We start from the raw sequence: 19,845 nt of genomic DNA on the forward strand, positions 1-19,845 counted from the left end.
CTCACAACAGAGTTTGCGGGGTACCTCAGACAGTCCTCTGCAGCAGTGTACCAAGGAAGTGGTCCGTCTTCTGTGATTGGTGTCGTGGATGGGGTCTCTCTCCACTCAGAGCCACTCTTCAGCAGGTAGCAGATTTCCTTGTCTTCCTTCGCCAAGAGAAGCACCTCTCCGTCTCCGCAATTAAAGGCTACAGAGCCTCTCTGGCCCTAGTCCTTAAACTGCAGGGAGTGGACATTTCCACCTCCATGGAATTCTCCCTCCTGATGAAGTGCTTCGAGAGGTCTTGCCCACCCAGGGAACTCAGGCCCCCTGGGTGGGATGTGACTCTCGTACTCAGGGGTTTGACTCGCAGACCCTTCGAGCCGCTCCGAGAGTCGTCAGACAAGGATCTGACCCTCAAGACCGTCTTTCTGCTGGTCCTAGCATCGGCGAAGAGAGTAGGGGAACTTCATGGTCTTTCCTTCGATGTTAAACACTCGAGGGGATGGGGATCGGTGACGCTCTATTTCATCCCGGACTTCGTAACGAAGACTCAGAACCCTTCGGTCCCTGACAACCGATTCAAGTCCTTCACGATCCCCTCCCTGAAGGACTTCACCGACAACAATGCGGATGAGATGCTGCTTTGTCCTGTGAGGGCGCTACAGCACTATCTGAAGAGAACTCGTCATCTCAGGCCTGAGTGTCGACGCCTTTTTGGTAGCAGTTAATCCCAGACAGGAGCGACGACACCAGTACCCTTCGTCTGAGAGCCCACAAAGTCAGAGGTATTGGTCTAACCCTTGCGTTCTGCAAGAACTTCTCCGTGGCACATGTGCTGAAGGCAGAGGTTAGGGCCAACCAGACCACCTTTACCTCCTCCTACTTTCGGGATATCTCCCACAGGTCCTTGGACACCTTTTCCTTGGGACCCGTGGTGGCTGCTCAACAAGTTGTGTAGCTTACCCAGCTCCCTTGCCGGACAAGGTAGCATCTCATCCTTGTGAGACTGCATGAATGGAAGAGTGAATGAGAGTGTGACTGGCTTGTCTTCCTCCTCCTTTCTTCCCTCTCTCTGTGGGCAGAGGGCTGTGATCGTCAATACTCTGGACAGGATGCTGATGCAGGTAAGCTACGCGACTGAGCCCCGTTCTATCCCTTTCATTAGGGATAGAAGTATTATCTGCCACTCCCCTAACAAGGGGGGGGAGTGGACGCCAACAAGAGACAAACCCAAGACTTTATATTTGGCTCTTGCATAGGAACTAGTTCTTGCTTGCTATTCATAAGAGGCACGCTTGCTTTCCTCTTATGAATTTGGTCCAGAGGTCTGACCACTGATCCCGCGGTGTACACCCCGATCTGTTGGACAGAGGCTAGGATCCCTCCCTCTGCTCTTACGACCAGGGAGGGAACCAAGGTAGGACGAACACCAGTCTGTTCATAAGACTCAGATTCCACCCTCCAATAAGTGAGTCTTCCATATGTAAAGGACCGAGGGTTTGTATTACGTGTCGGAACAAATCACAATTTGTAGTAAATTGTATTTTTCCTAACTATACAAACCTGAGGTCCTTTACACATAGTCCCACCTCATGCCACCCCTCACTCTGTTCCTGGGCCTAAAGCAAAGTGAATGTTTATCCTCCAGTCGGGTGGGGCTCCAGACCATCGGACAAGCAGTTAACTACTGAACCACCTTGTTTGAAGGCTTACAACCGGTCCAGCTGCGTTGTAAGTATATTCCATATATAAAGGACCTCAGGTTTGTATAGTTAGGAAAAATACAATTTACTACAAATTGGGATTTTTTGGTGTAGGTACTGTTGTTGTTGTTCTGGTTTTCTTGTTGGTAATGTGCCCTGGGCATTATTTTTTAGCCTTTGGAAGCGTTCGATCCTAATCTTCATTTCAAAGCTCCCACTAAGGTAGCAGGCGACCCAGAGCCAAAACTGCCCGGCCTCTACCACTTAAGATGAGCGCCAACCAGAGGCAATGTCATCCTGCAGCAGCTGTTTTACAAGGTAAAGAAACAACATGCATTGTTACAATGCAAGCCTTTTTCTCTATCCACAAATTCATTTCTTCATATTGATTTTGAGGTATATAGTTCATGCATCCCACCTCTTGTCAATGTGGACTCAGCTATGTATGTAATTACTTGGTAAATTACTATGTAAAAATGACATTTTTTTTATAAAAAAGTTTTACATATACGTACTTACCAAGTAATTACAGAATGGGAGCCCCTCTCCTCTCACACATGGATTTTAGGTCATAAACAAAATGAAATACATACCTGGCTGAATTGTTCCTCTTCTTCATGATAGTGGACGTGACTAGTTACCTACAACCAAACAAAAGGATTGCTACTGCAAATTTCGAACTCTAGCTGCTGATACTAGAAACTTAGATATGTAATTACTTGGTAAGTATTATATGTTGAATTTTATTTTATCATAAAAATATCATATTTTAAATTTGTAATAGAAACTGGAAAAGGGTTTTTTCAAAATAAATGCTAGTATTTGGTTTTTATTTTTCAAACTACAGTATGTGATAAACAAGCTCATGATTGATCAGGCCTGCCAATTCTTTGTGAATAATGTTCTCTGGCATACATTGCAGAATTTGTATTTTTGGGTCGTATAGCAAAAAAGAATTTCTTTTGATGAGAAGCTAGAAAATACTGCCAATCAGCATTAGAAGTGTATTGTACTTTGCACTGTACTTACTTGGAAATTATTTTAATATGGTTCAAGTTGAATATTTGATAGTAAAAAGATAATGATATCTCTGGAGGGTAATAAATGTCTTAAATTGATGTCATGTGTATCTTAATTTTCAGTGCTGTCATGCCACATTGAAAGCCTTCAAGCAATTGCAGAAAACTAACAGAAGATTACTAAGAGCATGGGAAATAAATGGACAACCAAAGGTAAAAGACTTTAATTTTGCTAAAAAGTATGTTTTATATATGTAACTTACCAAGTATAATTACATAGCTAAAAGTTTCTAGTATCGGCAGGTAAACAATTGTGAAATTTGCGGCAGCAATTCTTTTGTTTTGATGTAGGTAACTATCCCAGCTCACTTTCAGGAAAGAGAGAAACAACTGAGAAGAGAAAACCAATTTGTTTCTGCCAGCTTATGGCGACAGTTGTGAACAACAGTGGCTTTTGAAATTCATTTTTTATTGATTTTTAGTGAAATATTTTGCTTCGATAGCCTCTCAACAATTATCTTTAGGATTAAGAACTAATAACAACTTTTATAACCTGATTGGGACTTTTCATGACTAAACTTTACTTTTCAACTTGTTTTCATTGAAGTATGTTTGACAAGTTCAACGAGTATTCGCTTACACCATAGGCTGCAATACTTGATTAACCCTCTTACGCCGAAGCCCTAAAAACCCAAACGTCTCCCGTATGCCGAGGCGGGTTTGGAGTGAGCGCGGAAGCGGAAAAAATAATTTTTTCAAAAAATCACAGCGCGCTTAGTTCTCGAGATTAAGAGTTCATTTTTGGCTCCTTTTTTGTCATTGCCTGAAGTTTAGTATGCAACCATCAGAAATGAAAAAATATCATTATCATATATAAATAATGCGATATATGGTAGTGAAAAAAAAAAATTCATACATAATTGTATTCAAATCGAGCTGTGGGAAAAACGGTTAAAGCTAACGAGTTACTTTTTTTCGTTGTATTGTACACTAAATTCCGATCATTTTGATATATAACACATTGGAAAACAATCAAAGCAACACAGAAAACTATTATCACAAAATGATGCATGAATTCGTAACGCACGGACGTAAAAAAATGTTTTTTTCAGAAATTTACCATAAATCTAAATATTGTTCTAGAGACTCCCAATTTATTTCAAAATGAAGACAAATGATTGAATATTACGATACTGTAAGAGGTTTAGCTTAGAATTGCAGTTTTCGACCATTTCTGATGAGTTAAAGTTGACCGAATGTCGAAATTTTTATATATATTTTTTTTATATGCAAATATTGCGAAAATGAGAAAAGCTACAACCTTCAAATATTTTTTTTGTATTCTTCATGAATTTGCTCACATTTTCATATATAAAACTCTATAAAACGCCTAATAAGAAAAGGAGCAAATATTAGGAGAATGCGATGTACGCATTTCGGAGATTTGCGGCCGCAAATCGGCGCGCGGAGGGAAAGAAAGTTTTTTTAAAACTTCACCATAAATCTAAATATTGTGCTAGATACTTCAAATTTGTTTAAAAATGAAGATAAATGACTGTATATTACTAGATTGTAAGAGTTTTAGCTTACAATTGCGTTTTTCGACTATTTCGGTAGAGTCAAAGTTGACCAAACGTGGTTTTTTTCTATTTATCGTGATTTATATGCAAATATTTCGAAAAAGAGAAAAGCTACAACCTTCAGTCATTATTAGTTGTATTCTACATGAAATTGCACACATTTTCATATATAAAACTTTATTTAACGGCTAATTTAAAATGGTGCAAACATTACAAAAATTGGACGAAAAAATGTCTGATTTTTTCGGAAGAGTTACCGCGCGGACGTAAGGAAAATGTTTTTTCTTTCATAAATTCACCATAAATCGAAATATTGTGCTAGAGACTTCCAATTCATTGTAAAATGAAGGTAAATGATTGAATATTACTAGAATATAAGAGTGTTAGCTTACAATTGCGTTTTTCGACCATTTCGGTAGAGTCAAAGTTGACCGAAGGTTGAAATTTTGGCACTTATCGTTATTTATATGAAAATATTTCAAAACTGATAAAAGGGATTTTGACGAAGGAAAAATCTATTTCTGGGTGATTGGCTCGTGTGGCCCTATGAAAGGATCCTTAATATCATTCTTTCTAGGTAAAATTGATCTAAATTACCAGAGAAAACAAAATTAAGAAAATGTCAGTAAAACTGACTCGCACTCTTAAAGAAGTGTCGGTATGATAATAGGGGCGAGTGTGGAACACTACCACGAGACAATCATCAATTAGAACTTCCAATCAGAATCCCCCCAAGAGAGAGCCGATACCAACGGGCGATGCAGCCGCTACTACTACTACTAGAGGACGCCACGGACAGCAGCGCCCCTAGCGGACATCCTAATCTAAAACATCTTGTCCTGCAAGGGGGGAACAAACCAAAACAGGGGGGGTTTCATAGGGCGCACGAGCCAATCACCCAGAAATAGATTTTTCCTCCTCGTCAAAATCCCTTTTCTGGGCTCAGCTCGTGTCGGCCTATGAAAGAGTACCAGAGACAGACAAGATGGGAAAAAAGGAACAATGAAAAGCAGTGTAAAATGATGGATATAATATAAGTAAATCAAATTACAGCATACAACTAAGCACTTAAACTAACTTATATTAAACAGTAAAACAATAGAACGTTAGCAATCTTAAAGTACTTAAATAGTAATTAAAGTAAATTACAGAGATGCATGTATATAAACAAAACAAAAAGGATTTACTTAACATTTATTTATATACAAACTCATTGTGTCCTACCCTAGCATAAAAATAAGGGTAGGTACACTGAAGTCCATCATTAATATAAGTATGGCAAAATATATACAAACATTGTGTCCTACCCTAGCATAAAAATAAGGGTAGGTACACTGGAGTACATTATCAGTACAAGTGTGGATGTCCCTAGCAAAAAAAATAAGGGACAGTCCACTATATGATTCAACGGCTAAGGCTATGATATTCGAGTAGCCTGGCGATAGGGTGAGGCATGTTGGATGATGTAGGTAGAAAGGAGACCTGGATCTATACTACAACTACTAAACAGTATCAGGGGAAACAATGTTTCCCGCTGCTACTGCTGAAAACTTTAAAGATTCCAAGGACTTTAGATAATGCCGTTTAAAGACTGTCGGGGATTTTCCATCCAGTATACTTTCTAAGATCCTCAAAGTTCATATGTTGAAAATAATTAATTGAGTGGCTACTCCCCTGATATCATGTGCTTTTGGGAATGACTCAGGGTTGGCTTGTTTAATGAAGTAAAGGATTTGTTGTCTAATACCTTTTACTGACAAGGTACCACCTTTTTCTCTCATGAAGAGAGCACCTGAGGATCTTGAAGAAGTACGAGATAGAAAGGCTCTAAGAGTCGATACTGGGCAGAGAGAAGGATCCTGTGGAAGTGGGATAACCTTCCAAGGAGCCCACCTTGCAAGAGGATCCTCATTTTTGGCTAAAAAGCTACGATCCGGAGCAAGTAGAACTTCTCCTGATGGGAGGAATTCCACATGACCCGCATCCCTGGATAGAGCCGACAGTTCTGAAATTCTGGCTCCTGAGGCTAGGCTTAATAAGAATAATGTCTTCCTCAGGAGCATTATGAATGTACAAGATGAGTTGTCAGTATCTGAAGCTAGTTTGAGGACATCATTTAAGAACCATGAAACTGTAGTAGGCCTCTGAGAAGGTCTAAGTCTAGCAGGCAGGCTTAGGGATAGAGTGTGAAATAAGATTCAGTCAGATCTATTTGAAAACCTACTTGAAAGATTTTCTTCAAAGCCGATTTATGAGTGGTAATCGTGCTAGCTGCTAAACCTTTTTCAAACAAGGATCTGAAAAAGGATATAGCCAAATTAACTGTCATGGTTGTAGTGTTCGATTTCTCAAGAAAGATGCTATTTTTTAACAGCTGAGTCATATTGTCTAATGGTTGACTCTCTCTTATCTGATTCTAAGAAGAGAATATTCTGTGGGTCAATATCAGCATCTTTATTAGCCGCAAACTTCATGAAGTCCATAAAGTTAGGGTCTGGAGAATTCCTGAGGAAGCGAACACAGTCCTCATTTGTACTGATTGTGATAGCTTGGGATTGGGGATCCGTTGAGGTCGGAGACCCAATTCCAGAAGAAGAGGATACCAGTTGCTCTTGGGCCAGTCCGGTGCAATCAGAGCTACTATCCCTTTGAAAGACCTTAGTTTGCTTAGGACTTTCAAGAGAAGATTCACTGGAGGAAAAATGTAAATTCTCCTCCACTGATTCCAATCCAACGACAGGGCGTCCGTGGCATAAGCCAGAGGGTCCAGGTTGGGGGCCGGGGACATAGCAAGGGAGCTTGTGGTTCGCTTGTGAGGCGAAGAGATCCACTTGGAGACCTGGGACTCTCCGGACTACCCACTGGAATGACCCGTCGTCCAGAGACCACTCTGATTCCAGAGGAACTGACCGGGACAGGGCGTCTGCTATCACATTTCTTACTCCTGCCAGGTGAGTGCAGACAGATGCCATTTGTGTTTGTTTGCTAATGCAAAGATGGCTATCATGACATGATTCACATGCTTGGATTTGGACCCTCCTCTGTTGATGCAATGAACTACCACTGCACTGTCCAAAACTAGCCTTAGATGAGACTTCTTCGGGGGAAGCAGCCTCTTCAGAGTAAGAAAAACTGCCATTGCTTCCAACACGTTTATGTGGAGCTGGCGAATTGAACTGACCAAGTCCCCTGAACCTGTTTGAACTGAGAGTATCCCCCCACCCGGACAGGGATGCGTCCGTGTGAATGGTTAACACTGGAAGGGATATAAGAAGGGGTACTCTCTTGGCTAAGTTCTTTACCTTTGACCAAGGCCGTAGTTGGTTGCGGAGGATCTGTGGGATTACTGACAACTTGTCTCGATATTTGGAGTTTGCTCTTGACCGCCAAATTCGATTTATATCTTTCAGCCTTGCTTTCAGAAGGATATTCTGTTACCGAAGCAAACTGAAGAGACCCTAGGATTCTCTCCTGGTTTCTTCTTGACGTTTGTTTGCATTTGAGAAATTGCCTGACAGATTTTGCTATTTCCTTCCGTTTGGCCACTGGAATTGACAGATTGTGGGAAGACAAATCCATTGGATTCCTAGCCACTGAAAACGAGATTTCCGGAGTAAGTCTGGATTTCGTTTTGTTTATCTGGAACCCCAGATGTTCCAGAAAGTGAACTACTTTTTGGGTGGCTTTGAGACATTCCTCGACTGTTGGTGCCCAGATCAACCAATCGTCGAGGTATGCTGCTACCATGATTCCCTGAGCTCTCAATTGTTGAACAACCATTCTGCTATTTTGTGAATACCCTGGGGGCTACATTCAGACCGAAGGGCATCACTTTGAATGAGAATGTTTGATTTCCTAGCCTGAAGCCTAGGAATGGGCGGAAGTGCCTGGCTATAGGGATATGATAGTATGCGTCTGTAAGATCGATGGAGCATGTGACGGCTCCACGCGGAAGTAAGGTCCTTACTTGCGAGAGGGTAAGCATCTTGAACTTGTTGCAACGAATGAAAGAGTTTAGCTTTGACAAGTCTAAGATTACCCTTCTTTTTGTTGAGCCTTTCTTTGGCACGCTGAATAAGCGACCTTGAAATTTTAGATGCTTGACTCTCGCAATAGCTCCTTTCTGAAGGAGTTCTTCCGCGTAATCTGTCAATTCCTTTGACGGTATCTGGTGGAATGATTTGATTGGAGGGGGATCTTTGATCCAACTCCAGCCCAATCCTTGGACACTATGCTCTGTGCCCCAATTGCTGAAACCCCCACCTGTGGCGAAGAGGAACAGCCTCCCTCCTACCTGGGGAGCCTCATTGTTGATGGGCGGGTGGCCACCCACGGCCCCCCTCTGAACTGCCTGCTCCTTGTCCCCCTTCCTGCGCCACGCTGACGAAAGTAACCTCTCGCCCTACCTCTCGGCTGACTGTAGCCTTGAGCCTCATATGTAGGGTTGAAGGCCGGCGAGATAGCGTAGGAGGTGGATGGCTGAGATTGAGGGGACAACAGGAGGATAGGCTGATCTGCTTGGAACCAGCAGGTTGTCCTTGTTGGGTAACTGGGACCGCCTGCACAAATTGCTGCTGTTGCTGGAGTTTTATATGGCTGGAACCTCTTACCAGCCTTCTTCTGTTTCTTACCAGCAGTGGAACGGACTCTGTTTTCCTCTTCAAGGAAATACCCCACCTAGCTCTAAGGCTCTGGTTGAGCCTAGCAGCTTCGTGGTGACTTCGTTAACCGCGGACTCTGGGAAGAGATCCGCTCCCCACATGCTAGAGGCTAAGAGTCTATTAGGCTCATGCCTAATGGTACACTCTTGTAGGACATGCTTCCGGCAGTTCCTCCTAGCCTGGAAGAAATCAAAAGCGTCCGTTAGAACCGTCTGGAACTGAGATTTCGCTAGAATCTTGAACAGCGGTTCCGTCGCAATAGGAGAGGGCAGCCATTCCGTAATAATAAGGAATTGAGGGACCTGCCAAACCTGGATCGCGCATCAAACTCTGCCTGGATTAGGGAATCCGGCAGCCTTGGTAGTTTCTCCGCCGAACTGGTCCATGGCGCAGTCCGGTTTGAGCTTACCAAGCGTGAATGTAGCTGGCAAGTTCTCCCACAATTCTCCGAAAGCCGGGAAGAGTGGAGAAGTAGACTCCGCCTCCCTCAACTGTGGGATGGTTCATCCTTGAGGACTGCCTGAAGGGACTTCTCCACTAATTTCGTGGCGAACGGAAGAGAAACCTCCTCTTCCGTCGCGAAATAGTGAAGGGACTCTTGTAGGCAGTGAACATTCCCGCTGAGCATGATCTCTACTATATAAGACCGACTCTTTAGAGATTTTGTCTTCCCTCGTCAGAGCCGTTGGCGTCAGCCTAGCATAACCGATGAAAGGCTGCGTCAGACCCGGAGGGTAAAACTCGAAGTCCTCAATCCTTCGAGTTCCACACTCCGGGATAGAGTCATCCCATCCTTGAATGGAGCGTAGGGCAGCTACTCTCCAAGGGTTTCTCCATAGAGAAAGCTGGCAAGGAGTCATATGGCGGGAGTTGAGAATCCCAGTGCTTGGCGCTGTGGGGAGACTGGAAGAGGGACCTGAGATAGCCCCGCTACTCGGTCCTCATTTTCTCTCATCCTGTTAGAGAGATCTTGAATTGACTGCCCTGACTGAGACAGAGTGCTTGACAACTGTGCAACATCTGCTCGAAACCGTGTCCCCAGGGCGGAGACTTGCGAGCCAACCAAGCTCGCCCACCTGTTGCATCACCACTGCTGAGAAAACAGAGGGATCAAAGGTGCTAGGGCCTGCTACCCCTACCGGCGTAGCCGGTAGTGGAAGCGGTGGAGGCGGAGAAGGCAGTGGCTCGGCGGCGGACTTTGAGCGCGAGCCTTCTCCTTAGAAGCCTTGCTTCTGGAGCTCTTTGGGTGAGAAGAGCTCGGACCTTGCTTTCACCGCATCGGCGTAGGAAGTCGACGACTTCCTAGCCGAAGAAGACGAAGACGACTTCTTCGAAGTTGTCTTGCTAGAGTCTCGGGTTCTCTCTGTCCCCCTTCCTTCCCTTTGCGGGTACAGAGAGAGCGGGAGAGCGGGTAGGATCTCAGATCCCACAAAGCTTGGAATGGAAGCACTTGAAGAGGGGACAGGAGAAGATCCAGAAGCACCCAAGGAAAGACCTTGGGCGCTCGACACACCTACCTCAACCAACAAATCCTCCACCCCTACCGCCATAGGTTCGACGTTAAGGTCCAGGGCAAGCGACGTCGGGACCGACTCCTGGGAGGCTACGACATCAAAGGACTGCTGGAGGTCTTGCTGGATGGAGGCTATCAGCGGGGCAGCGGACAAGGGGTCAACGTAGCCGGTCGACTTGCCCGCGGGGAAGATCTGGACGGCCAGCTTCTTATCTAGAATGTAAGGCTGGCCTTTGGCGGCGTTCTTCCCGAAGCCGCCCACCCACGCTTTCAGGGTGGCGAGGGCGACTTCCCTCACACCAGTAGCCTGAAAGAAAGGCGAGATTAGCTTCCAATGGTGGGACGGGGTTAACAAACTTATGACTAAAAGTTTTGTTAGTAAAATGATAAGTAAGCCTATAAGGGACTTACCCCATCTCCCAGCTGACCACCAGGTCGTAGCAGATGGCGCAGCTTCAGGGTGCCAGACGATCGTCTCGTTGTAAGAACGTGGCACAAGGGGCGTGAGACCTCACTCATCGTGTCCCACAGGGGTCGACAGCGTCGCGTTACAGGCTGGGACCTGGCAGTTGGTAGCCTGTAAGTGGAAAGATACATGAGTACCAGGTAAACACTTACAGTCTAACAGATGCTCCGCTGGTGCCGGGAGCGATAAAGTTAGATTAAACCAGAGCCCCGCCAAATACGTGTGGTAACCAGGTTGGTAGAGCTCTCTAGGCTATAGCTCCGCTGATGGCGGAGACAAAAGAGAGAAACCAACAGGAGTGGTGGTAAAAGGAAACCACGACGGAAAATGGTGGGGATGGAAGACAAAATCATGTAACAATTCATTGTAAAATTAGGGTATATCCTTAAAATTAGTAATAATAATACAACAACCCCCCTCCGCCCGTCTACTAGAAGAGTGCGCGGGTAAGAAGCAAGCTCCCTTCCGGTAGCGGGGGAGAGATGTAAGGATATAGTAGGCAAGCAACCGACCACTAGAGGTGCCCACCCCGCCCGCTAGCGGAGCCAGTAACCTACAACCAAAGGTGCCCGGCTGCGACGGAAGGCTCCTTTCGTATAGCGAGGCAGATGGCTGAGCAAACAGGGGAGGGGGGAGATAGATCTCGGTGTAACACGGCGGGAGCGAGGGAGGGGGATGGGGGGGAGGGATGCCTACTCCTCCCCGCCTCACCAACTACCGCATGGAGACTCGGTACCTCAAGAGTGGTCGCCCTATCCCCCCGCCCCCCGCTGGGGAGGAACCCCTGGCCGCCTCAGAGAAGTAGAGAGAGAAGGCAACTGAGGTTGTCATGACAACCAAGGGGTCCCCCCAGCTCCTCCCTATACCGGAGGGGAGGGCGGGGGCAGGGTAAGGTGCGATGGGACACGTGACCGCAAGTGGCCTAGGCCGCGAGCAACACGACCGTGAGAGGGCCACGTGAACCAGGCTGTACCAATACAAGGAACAAGCACCTAGGCTAGCCTAACACCCTAAATGTAATAAATAATACATCGAACAGATGGAAAAGACACTTTTAGTAAAAGAGAAAGAAGCCCAGGAGGAGGCAGACTGTTCCAAGAAACAGAGGCCTACTCGGAGCCAGCGATAGCCGATGAAGAGCAAGAGCCGGGATGCTGGGCCGGAATAATAATAATAGCCCTAAATACCAAACTAAGAGAAATGGTAGGAGGGCTGAACTAGCTAAAACTCGATGTAAAAACAATGAACGTAATAAAGTAAGCCCATAAGTATAAGAAGTCCCAGTATGGAGGACCGGGAATTCTTACGAGGCAGCATGGCGCCGCCACGAGACAACCAGGGAACCGTATATGACCTATTTAAGAGGAAAATACTGGTACCCGGAAGATAAAAATGTAGTAAAATATTACTTATGAGTTACTTAACTTAGCCGTGGCAATAGCTGAACGTTCCATGGTAGAATATAGGATAAATCCAACAAATAGCAAGCACAAGGAAAAAGACGTCTTGGCGTTAGCGCTAAAAATTAAGGATGTCCGCTAGGGGCGCTGCTGTCTGTGGCGTCCTCTAGTAGTAGTAGTAGCGGCTGCATCGCCCGTTGGTATCGGCTCTCTCTTGGGGGGATTCTGATTGGAAGTTCTAATTGATGATTGTCTCGTGGTAGTGTTCCACACTCGCCCCTATTATCATACCGACACTTCTTTTAAGAGTGAGCGAGTCAGTTTTACTGACATTTTCTTTTTTGAATTTGTTTTTCTCTGGTAATTTTAGATCAATTTTACCTAGAAAGAATGATATTAAGGATCCTTTCATAGGCCGACACGAGCTGAGCCCAGAAAAGCTACAACCATGGGTTGTTTTTAGTTGTATTGTGCATGAAATTGCACACATTTCCATATATAAAATTTTATGTAACGGCAAATTTAAAATGGTGCAAACATTTCGACAATCGCATGAAAAAATTTATCGGAAGAGTTACCGCGCGGACATAAGGAAAATTTTTTTTCTTAAATTCACCATAAATCGAAATATTGTGCTAGAGACATCCAATTTGTTGCAAAATGAAGGCAAATGATTGAATATTACTAGAATATAAGAGTTTTAGCTTACAATTGCGTTTTTCTACCATTTCGGTAGTCAAAGTTGACCGAAGGTTGAAATTTTGGCACTTATCGTTATTTATATGAAAATATTTCAAAACTGATAAAAGCTACAATCATGAGTATTTTTTAGTTGTATTCTACATGAAATTGCGCACATTTTCATATATAATACTCCATGTAACAGATAATTTAAAATGGTGCAAAAATTATGTCAAAGTGACGAAATAATTTTTGAGATGTGTATCTGATACTTTTTAGTGTGATAAGAAAAAAATTCGAATTTAAAAAAAAACTCTTTTGAGTCGACGTATAATACGTCCAATCGGCATACGGGAGACATTTTGACTCGATGTTTAATATTTCCAATCGGTGTAAGAGGGTTAATATCAGTGAAGTGTGATTCTCCTGATACGAAGTGTACATCTTGTAAGGGTCAAGTATTTTCAGCTAATTTGTGTTGTACTGAATGCGTTGATTGGGTACCCAAGAAATGGAAGGTTTTAAATTCTCATCTGAATAAGTTAGAGAAGGACAGAAAGAGAAAAGCAATGCCTTGGAAGGACAAAAGTTTACCTAGTCAGGAATCTACTAAATCTTCTGTTGAATTGTCTGTTATGTCTCTCTCTGCCTTATCCCCCTTTAATAGTCCTTCCTCTATTCCATCAAACCCTGGACCCATCTCCCACACTCCCAAACCCAATGCCATTGCCATTCCTGAACATAAGTTCAACCATGAGTTTGACATGTTAGTGAACACAGTAGCTCAGATTAGTGCTTCTGTGAGAGCCCTTATGGAACATAAAAGTGTTGTTAGTGAAGGTGAAGTGTTAGTGGAGGAACTTGTTACTTGGCCTGCTGATTCTCCTAGGCAAAGGTCCCTTGCATACTCCTCCGCACTAGGGAGAAGCTATACTGGAAGCCCAAGGGAGGTCAGGGTCTGCCCCCAGGGTATTTGGCCCCTTAGATGCACCTGTCATAAGTTCCCAGGTGGCGACAGACAGCCAGTAGAAAGGCATTCCAGGATGCACACTGTCTCTCCTCTAGTTCAAAGGCTTAAAGTCCTGACCAGAGGCGCCAGTGGTACAACAGTGGTAAATCAAAACTTTTGAAAAGGTCAGATACGGATGTGTCCAGTGTAAGAAAGTGAGAGAGGCCGTTCCCCCATGCAGTTTTTGGGACTGCCAGAAACTTTTTCGATTTAACATTCAGATGAATGTCAAATGTTAGTGCTGAAGTCCTCTTCCAGGCAAAAGCGCTCTAGAGCAGCAATATGTGACTCGGTGAATGGGCTTCAGTTGGCTCCCGACTGATTGATAGTTACCAGGTGCCCACTTGCATCACACCACTCTGTGACTGACGAGTGCCTATTGGAGCTTGTTTGAGCCCATTTGCACCCAAGCATCCATTTGCTCCCGGGCACCCTCTTGCTCCAAGCGGCCACTTGCGCCCGATTGCGCCTGAGCACCTTCTCGCTCCCAAGGGTACATTTACGCTCAAGTTGATTTGAATGTAGTGTTCTGATCCTTCCAAGCTACAAGAGACTTCAGAGCTTTCATTTGCTCTGGTACACACAGCAGTTTTCAAGCAGTCAGGAGCTTTTCAGCACCATCTGTGCCTGATCATGTGGATTCTCATGAACCTCCTGACAAGCAATCGGTGATGAGGTCAGAGTTTGTGGTGCCAACTCCTTTACAGCAAGCTTCTACTTTTGTATTGTCAGATCTATCTCTTGCCCTTATTCAATAGTGACGGGACAATATTTTAGGTTATCTGAAGAAACTGTCAACGACAACTGCTAAGGACTTTTTCCTTTCATCTACTTCTTCAATCAAGAGGAAGGGGATAAAAATTTAGAAAGGGACTCCCCCCATTCAGCTTATGCAACCTTGTTTTATTTTTTGCTTCAGGGTTTTCCTTCTTTTTTCTCTCCTATAACTCCATCTTTTCCCGTATCAACCTTCCAAATGAGTAGTCTGCCTATGGAGATTTCCAGACTACTTAAAATGGTACTTTCCACTTCAGCCAGGACCTTCAGTGAAGTAGAGAGCTGGTTATTAGAGAGGAGGAGATATTCATATTACGTGACTGGAGAGGTTCCTTTTCCGGCCTCATAGACTCTGCTCATAGGTCAGCTTTTTCAGCAGCCAAAACTATGCTCTCCTCAGGTGAGCTCGATCACACATTAAAGAACCTTTTTAAGGTTTTTTTTCTTTACCTGCCGACATCTTGTCAGCCCTCTTTAATGTCCTTTCATGTGCAGATAAAGGTGTTAGAGATGGTTCTAGAAAGCTAGCCTCCCTCTATGCTATGGGGGTTTTGAAGAAGAGGGAGTTATGGTGTTCATACACCTTGAAAGGTGTAACGTTGATTCAAAGGTCTGCACTCCACTTCTCGCCCCACTCGCAGGATTGTTTGTTCCCACAATCAGTAGTAAACGAGATTTCCTGTGAGCTATAGAAGAAGGTTATTTATGATCTAGCAAAATCTTCCAGAGGGCCTAAGGACACTCCTGCAATGACTTTCAAGTCATTATCCTCTTTGCAGCCCTATCCCTTTCATGGAAGAGGGCAAAGAACTCCATCTAGAACAAGCGCAAGTATTTGTTTCTCGTCCCAGACCTGGGTAAGCTACACAGCGAGTTTTGTAGCTTACCCAGCTCCTCTAACTGGACAGAATTGCATCTCGTCTTGTTGTATGGTTTGAATGAGCGTGAATATGGAGTGACTGGCTCTCCTTTCATCTCTTTCACCCTACTCTTTTCCTTTGGGTAAAGAATAATGCAGACCATTACTTGCTGGACTGAGCTGCTGATGGAGGTAAGACTCCTTGGAGTAGCCTATCTGTTTTCTTTGATTAGTTGATAGAAGTAAATATCCACCCCTTCTCTTCACAAGGCAGGGGAAAGGGACCTAGACATAAGACAAACCCATAACTTGTATTTGTCTTGCTGTCTCCAACATAATGGTTCTTGGCTTTCTCTTAAGGGTGACACATACTCCCCCATATGAGTAAACCCAAAAGACTAATTATGACCTTGCAGTTCTTTAACTCTGATCAGAAGTCAGTGGCTGGATTCCCTTCCTCGCTCTTATGACCAGGAAGGAAATCTCGGCTAGGCTGAAGCCCAGTCGGTTCACTGGAGGTCACTCAGATTCCACCCACCAATCATTTAGTCTTCCTATTGTAAAGGACAGAAGGTTTGTATATCGCATAGGGACAAATCTTAATTTTTGGAAGTAAATTGTATTTTTCATAGCTATACAAACCTGAGGTCCTTTACACTAACTGGCCACCTCATGCAACGCCTCAATCTGCTACCTGGCCCAAAAGCAAATTTGAATGTTTACGTCCAGTTAGAGGGACTGCCAACGACCAGACCAGTAGTTAACTACTGAACTGCCGTGATAAAAGATTTCCTTTCCTATCGTAAAGGACCACAGGTTTGTATTGCTAGGGAATATACAATTTACTTTTAAAAAAATGTGATTTCATTATAAAAATGTCATTTTTCCTTATGCTATAATACTGTGATACAGATTTTGCCATTGCTGAAAGCTAATATTATGATAAGAAATTGAAAGTAATTCTTCCTTTTCTTGTTATTCTTTATTAGTTTTGGGGTTTGTCTTAGAGACTCATGATAGAGGGTTATTGTTTGAACTACCATCTCTTGTAGTAATTTAGGATTAACATAATTGCTATAACCATATGTAGGATAAAATGGATTCTTTCTTTCTAAAATTCAATTTACTCATTTGGTTTTGCAGGTTGTCTTAAAGATTGATGACGAAGAATCGATGCTTGATTTAGCTTCCCTAGCACGGGAAGTAGGTCTAACTGTTAGTCTCATACAGGATGCTGGACGCACACAAATAGCTCCTGGGTCACGAACAGTGTTAGGTGTAGGACCTGGTCCTGTTGATCTTGTTGATCAAATTACTGGCCATCTTAAGCTATTTTAGTTGATAATGTCTCATTATATTATTTTACAATAACAACAGTTAAAGTAACTTATAGCGTATATATGAGAAATGCACTGTAATCATGACATCTATCATTCACCATAAATAAATTTTTATAGTTACAGAGTACTTCATTTTCCATTATAGCCCAGCTCTCCCTTATAGTGAGATGTTTGGACTACCAGCTAAATTCAAGTGCTGTATGGGCCTATGAGGTGATTGAATGAATGGCAAGCAAAAGTCACTCTCCTGGCCTTGCTCCGAAATATGAGTTGAGTGCCCTGCCATCACTTCTTTTCTATATGGGGACTAAAATATGTATCAGGGCTTATGCTATTATTTAAAAAATTAATCTTATATGTGTATCTGTAATAAAACATGTACTATACTGTGTGTATTGTATTACAGTATGTGTGGGTTGCTATTTTGTGTGAATTTGCAGTTACTTAAAAAGTGCTGAAAGTGCTTGAAACTAATTCCTCATGAATATGGGAGAAACTACAGTAGTCTGTGAGTTCTATGAAAAGAAAAAATTAACATATCTAATGATTTACTCTCATAAGTTGGTAGCCTATGTAGTACTTAATTGAAATGAGTTTGTCTTAATACAATTTTATTTAGTAGATTCTTGTATTTGCTTTTTTAATGTAAAAAAGTATGAGTTTCAAAGCCAGAAGAATGAATATTTTCTGTAGGCCCATTCATTAAGAGAACCTGTCATAATTTTAAATACTACCTTGGTAACTCTTATAACGCTCATTTTTGAACAGGAAGATTAATGTTTACAGGGATATAAAAATGATGGTTCCTTCCTTGTCCAGGGACTTCATACTAAGATAAGAGGTATGATAATGTTTGTATTCATATTGGGATCACTACCCAGGTCATGATAATCCCCACTATAAATCTCATCCGATAGGTAATCTGTAGAACCACCATAAAATTCTTAACTCCTTTAAACATAAATCCACCATGCACTTGCAGTCGTCTTCTTCTTCTTTCTCTGCAAGCTTGTCCCTATTTGGGGTTGCTCTAATGGTTCTTCAACACACTCTTCCATCTCCCTCAGTCCAGTGCATCCTCCTCACTCAATCCCAACTCCTTCATATCTCTCTTCACACAGTCAATCCATAGCAATTTTGGTCTACCTAACCTTCTCCCACCTGGTAGCCCCATCTCCATCATCTTCCTTATCGGGTGGTCTTCCTCTCATCTCTTTATATGTCCATACCATCTCAGTATACTTTCCCTCACCTTGTTTGAAGCTGGTGCTATTTTGAGAGTGCCTCTAACATGTTCGTTCCTAACTTTATCCTTTCTCCACCATACACTTGCAGTAGCAGTCATTATTTAGACACAGATCTACCATACACTTTGCAGTAACTTTCAGCCTTTAGACAGTCATCCACCATAAACCTTGTAGTAACTTTTCATCTTTAAGACATTAGGTTTTACTACATGAAAAAAAAAAATGCTCACTTTAATCAAGCATATGACTTGTGGGTGGTGAGAGGGGTATCATTGCTGTTGTATTTGTTTAGCATTTACTCCTGCTTGAAAAGTCTTGCAAAATGAGAAGTTTGCTTTTTTTTGTAGCATCCATGAGATACCTTCATGTGAAAGGCTATAACTTATAACTGCATGAATGAAAGAATTAGTGAGGTAGTATGTATTTGAATGGACCGTATCTTTAGTTATTGATTTTTTTTCTTAGTACTAGTACCCATTATAGAATATTTATTTGCTAGTTATTTCATTTTTAAGGGATGCTTAGACACATTTTGAATATCTGTCTGGATAGATCGTTACCATCAGTACATCATTTCTTAGGAACATCATCATCAATTATTGTAAGAATCATATAATTTCTTTTTCCACCACGGCATAAGTAAAATTGGGAAAGTAAATCCACAGTATAGTATGCCTGTTTGATTTTGCTACTTGAAATATATAAAGCAGAAAGCTTTTGATGACCTGCACAGTCCTTCTAGTCAAAGAGATTGACAAGGAGGACCGTGCAGGTCATCAAAAGCTTTCTGTTTTTTATATTTTAACTAACAAGAGATTGACAAGGAGGACCTTGCAGGTCATCAAAAGCTTTATGCTTTATATATTTGAAATAACAAAATCAAACAGGCATACTACTGTGGATTTACTTTCCCATTTTTTTGACTCATGTGATTATGAGTTTTCTTTGACTAAGTAACATTGAGGTAGTCGTTGTAGGACTGGAGATAGATCCCTCCTGTCCTAAGTCTTTTATATTCTGTTACTGTGCCAACAGTACTACTCTGGCTAAGACCAACTATAGAATTTTTGGCAATAGGTTGATCTCTTAAGGAGTCTTGGGGGGGGGTCCATGAGACTGTACCTCCTTTGAAGACGAACAGCCGCTACCAAAAACGACAAATTTTTAAATCAATTTGTATTTTCCATAGTTAACAAATCTCAGGTCTTAACAATAGGATAATCTTCTTGCACCAGCTGGAAACCGGTTAAAAACAATCAAAGATTATAAACCAAGGAATCTGTGGCATCTGGCAACTCATGCGTTATGAGGTGGAAGCTGGTTACCGACCAGGCATAGAACCTCGTGACGCACTTGTCTTTCCCCAACCCAGGAAATAGAACGGGGCAGCCACAGGTGGGCCATAAACTTGAGACCTCAGGTTCGTTGGCTATGAAAAATATAAATTGATTAAAAAAATTTGTCATTTGTTCATATGTGGAACAAACCCTTGGTCTTAACAATAAGATAGCCTTATAGTACTTGGAGGGAGGTACAAGTATCTTAAACTGGCTGGGAGTGAACCCACCTGGCCATCCTTCCTAGAAGAAAAGTTCTAAAGAAGGGGAC

The 19,845-nt window shown here is 42.8% G+C and overlaps 1 protein-coding gene across 2 annotated transcripts in view; it reads left to right on the plus strand.

Annotated features, from left to right (window-relative positions):
- Window positions 1-17,110, plus strand: part of LOC135223699 (peptidyl-tRNA hydrolase 2, mitochondrial-like) — a 137,511-nt gene extending 120,401 nt beyond the window's left edge. The window contains exons 3-4 of one of the 2 annotated variants that reach the window (XM_064262419.1): window positions 2,828-2,917; window positions 16,794-17,110. In XM_064262419.1, the coding sequence (XP_064118489.1) occupies window positions 2,828-2,917; window positions 16,794-16,988 (285 nt within the window). In that variant the 3' untranslated portion in view covers window positions 16,989-17,110. The remainder of the gene's footprint in view (window positions 1-2,827; window positions 2,918-16,793) is intronic. The other variant, XM_064262420.1, reaches the window with a different exon arrangement.
- The last annotated feature ends 2,735 nt before the right edge of the window (window positions 17,111-19,845 follow it).

Source organism: Macrobrachium nipponense, chromosome 10 (assembly GCF_015104395.2).
Source record: "Macrobrachium nipponense isolate FS-2020 chromosome 10, ASM1510439v2, whole genome shotgun sequence".
In the NCBI taxonomy this organism is placed as follows: Eukaryota; Metazoa; Arthropoda; class Malacostraca; order Decapoda; family Palaemonidae; genus Macrobrachium; species Macrobrachium nipponense.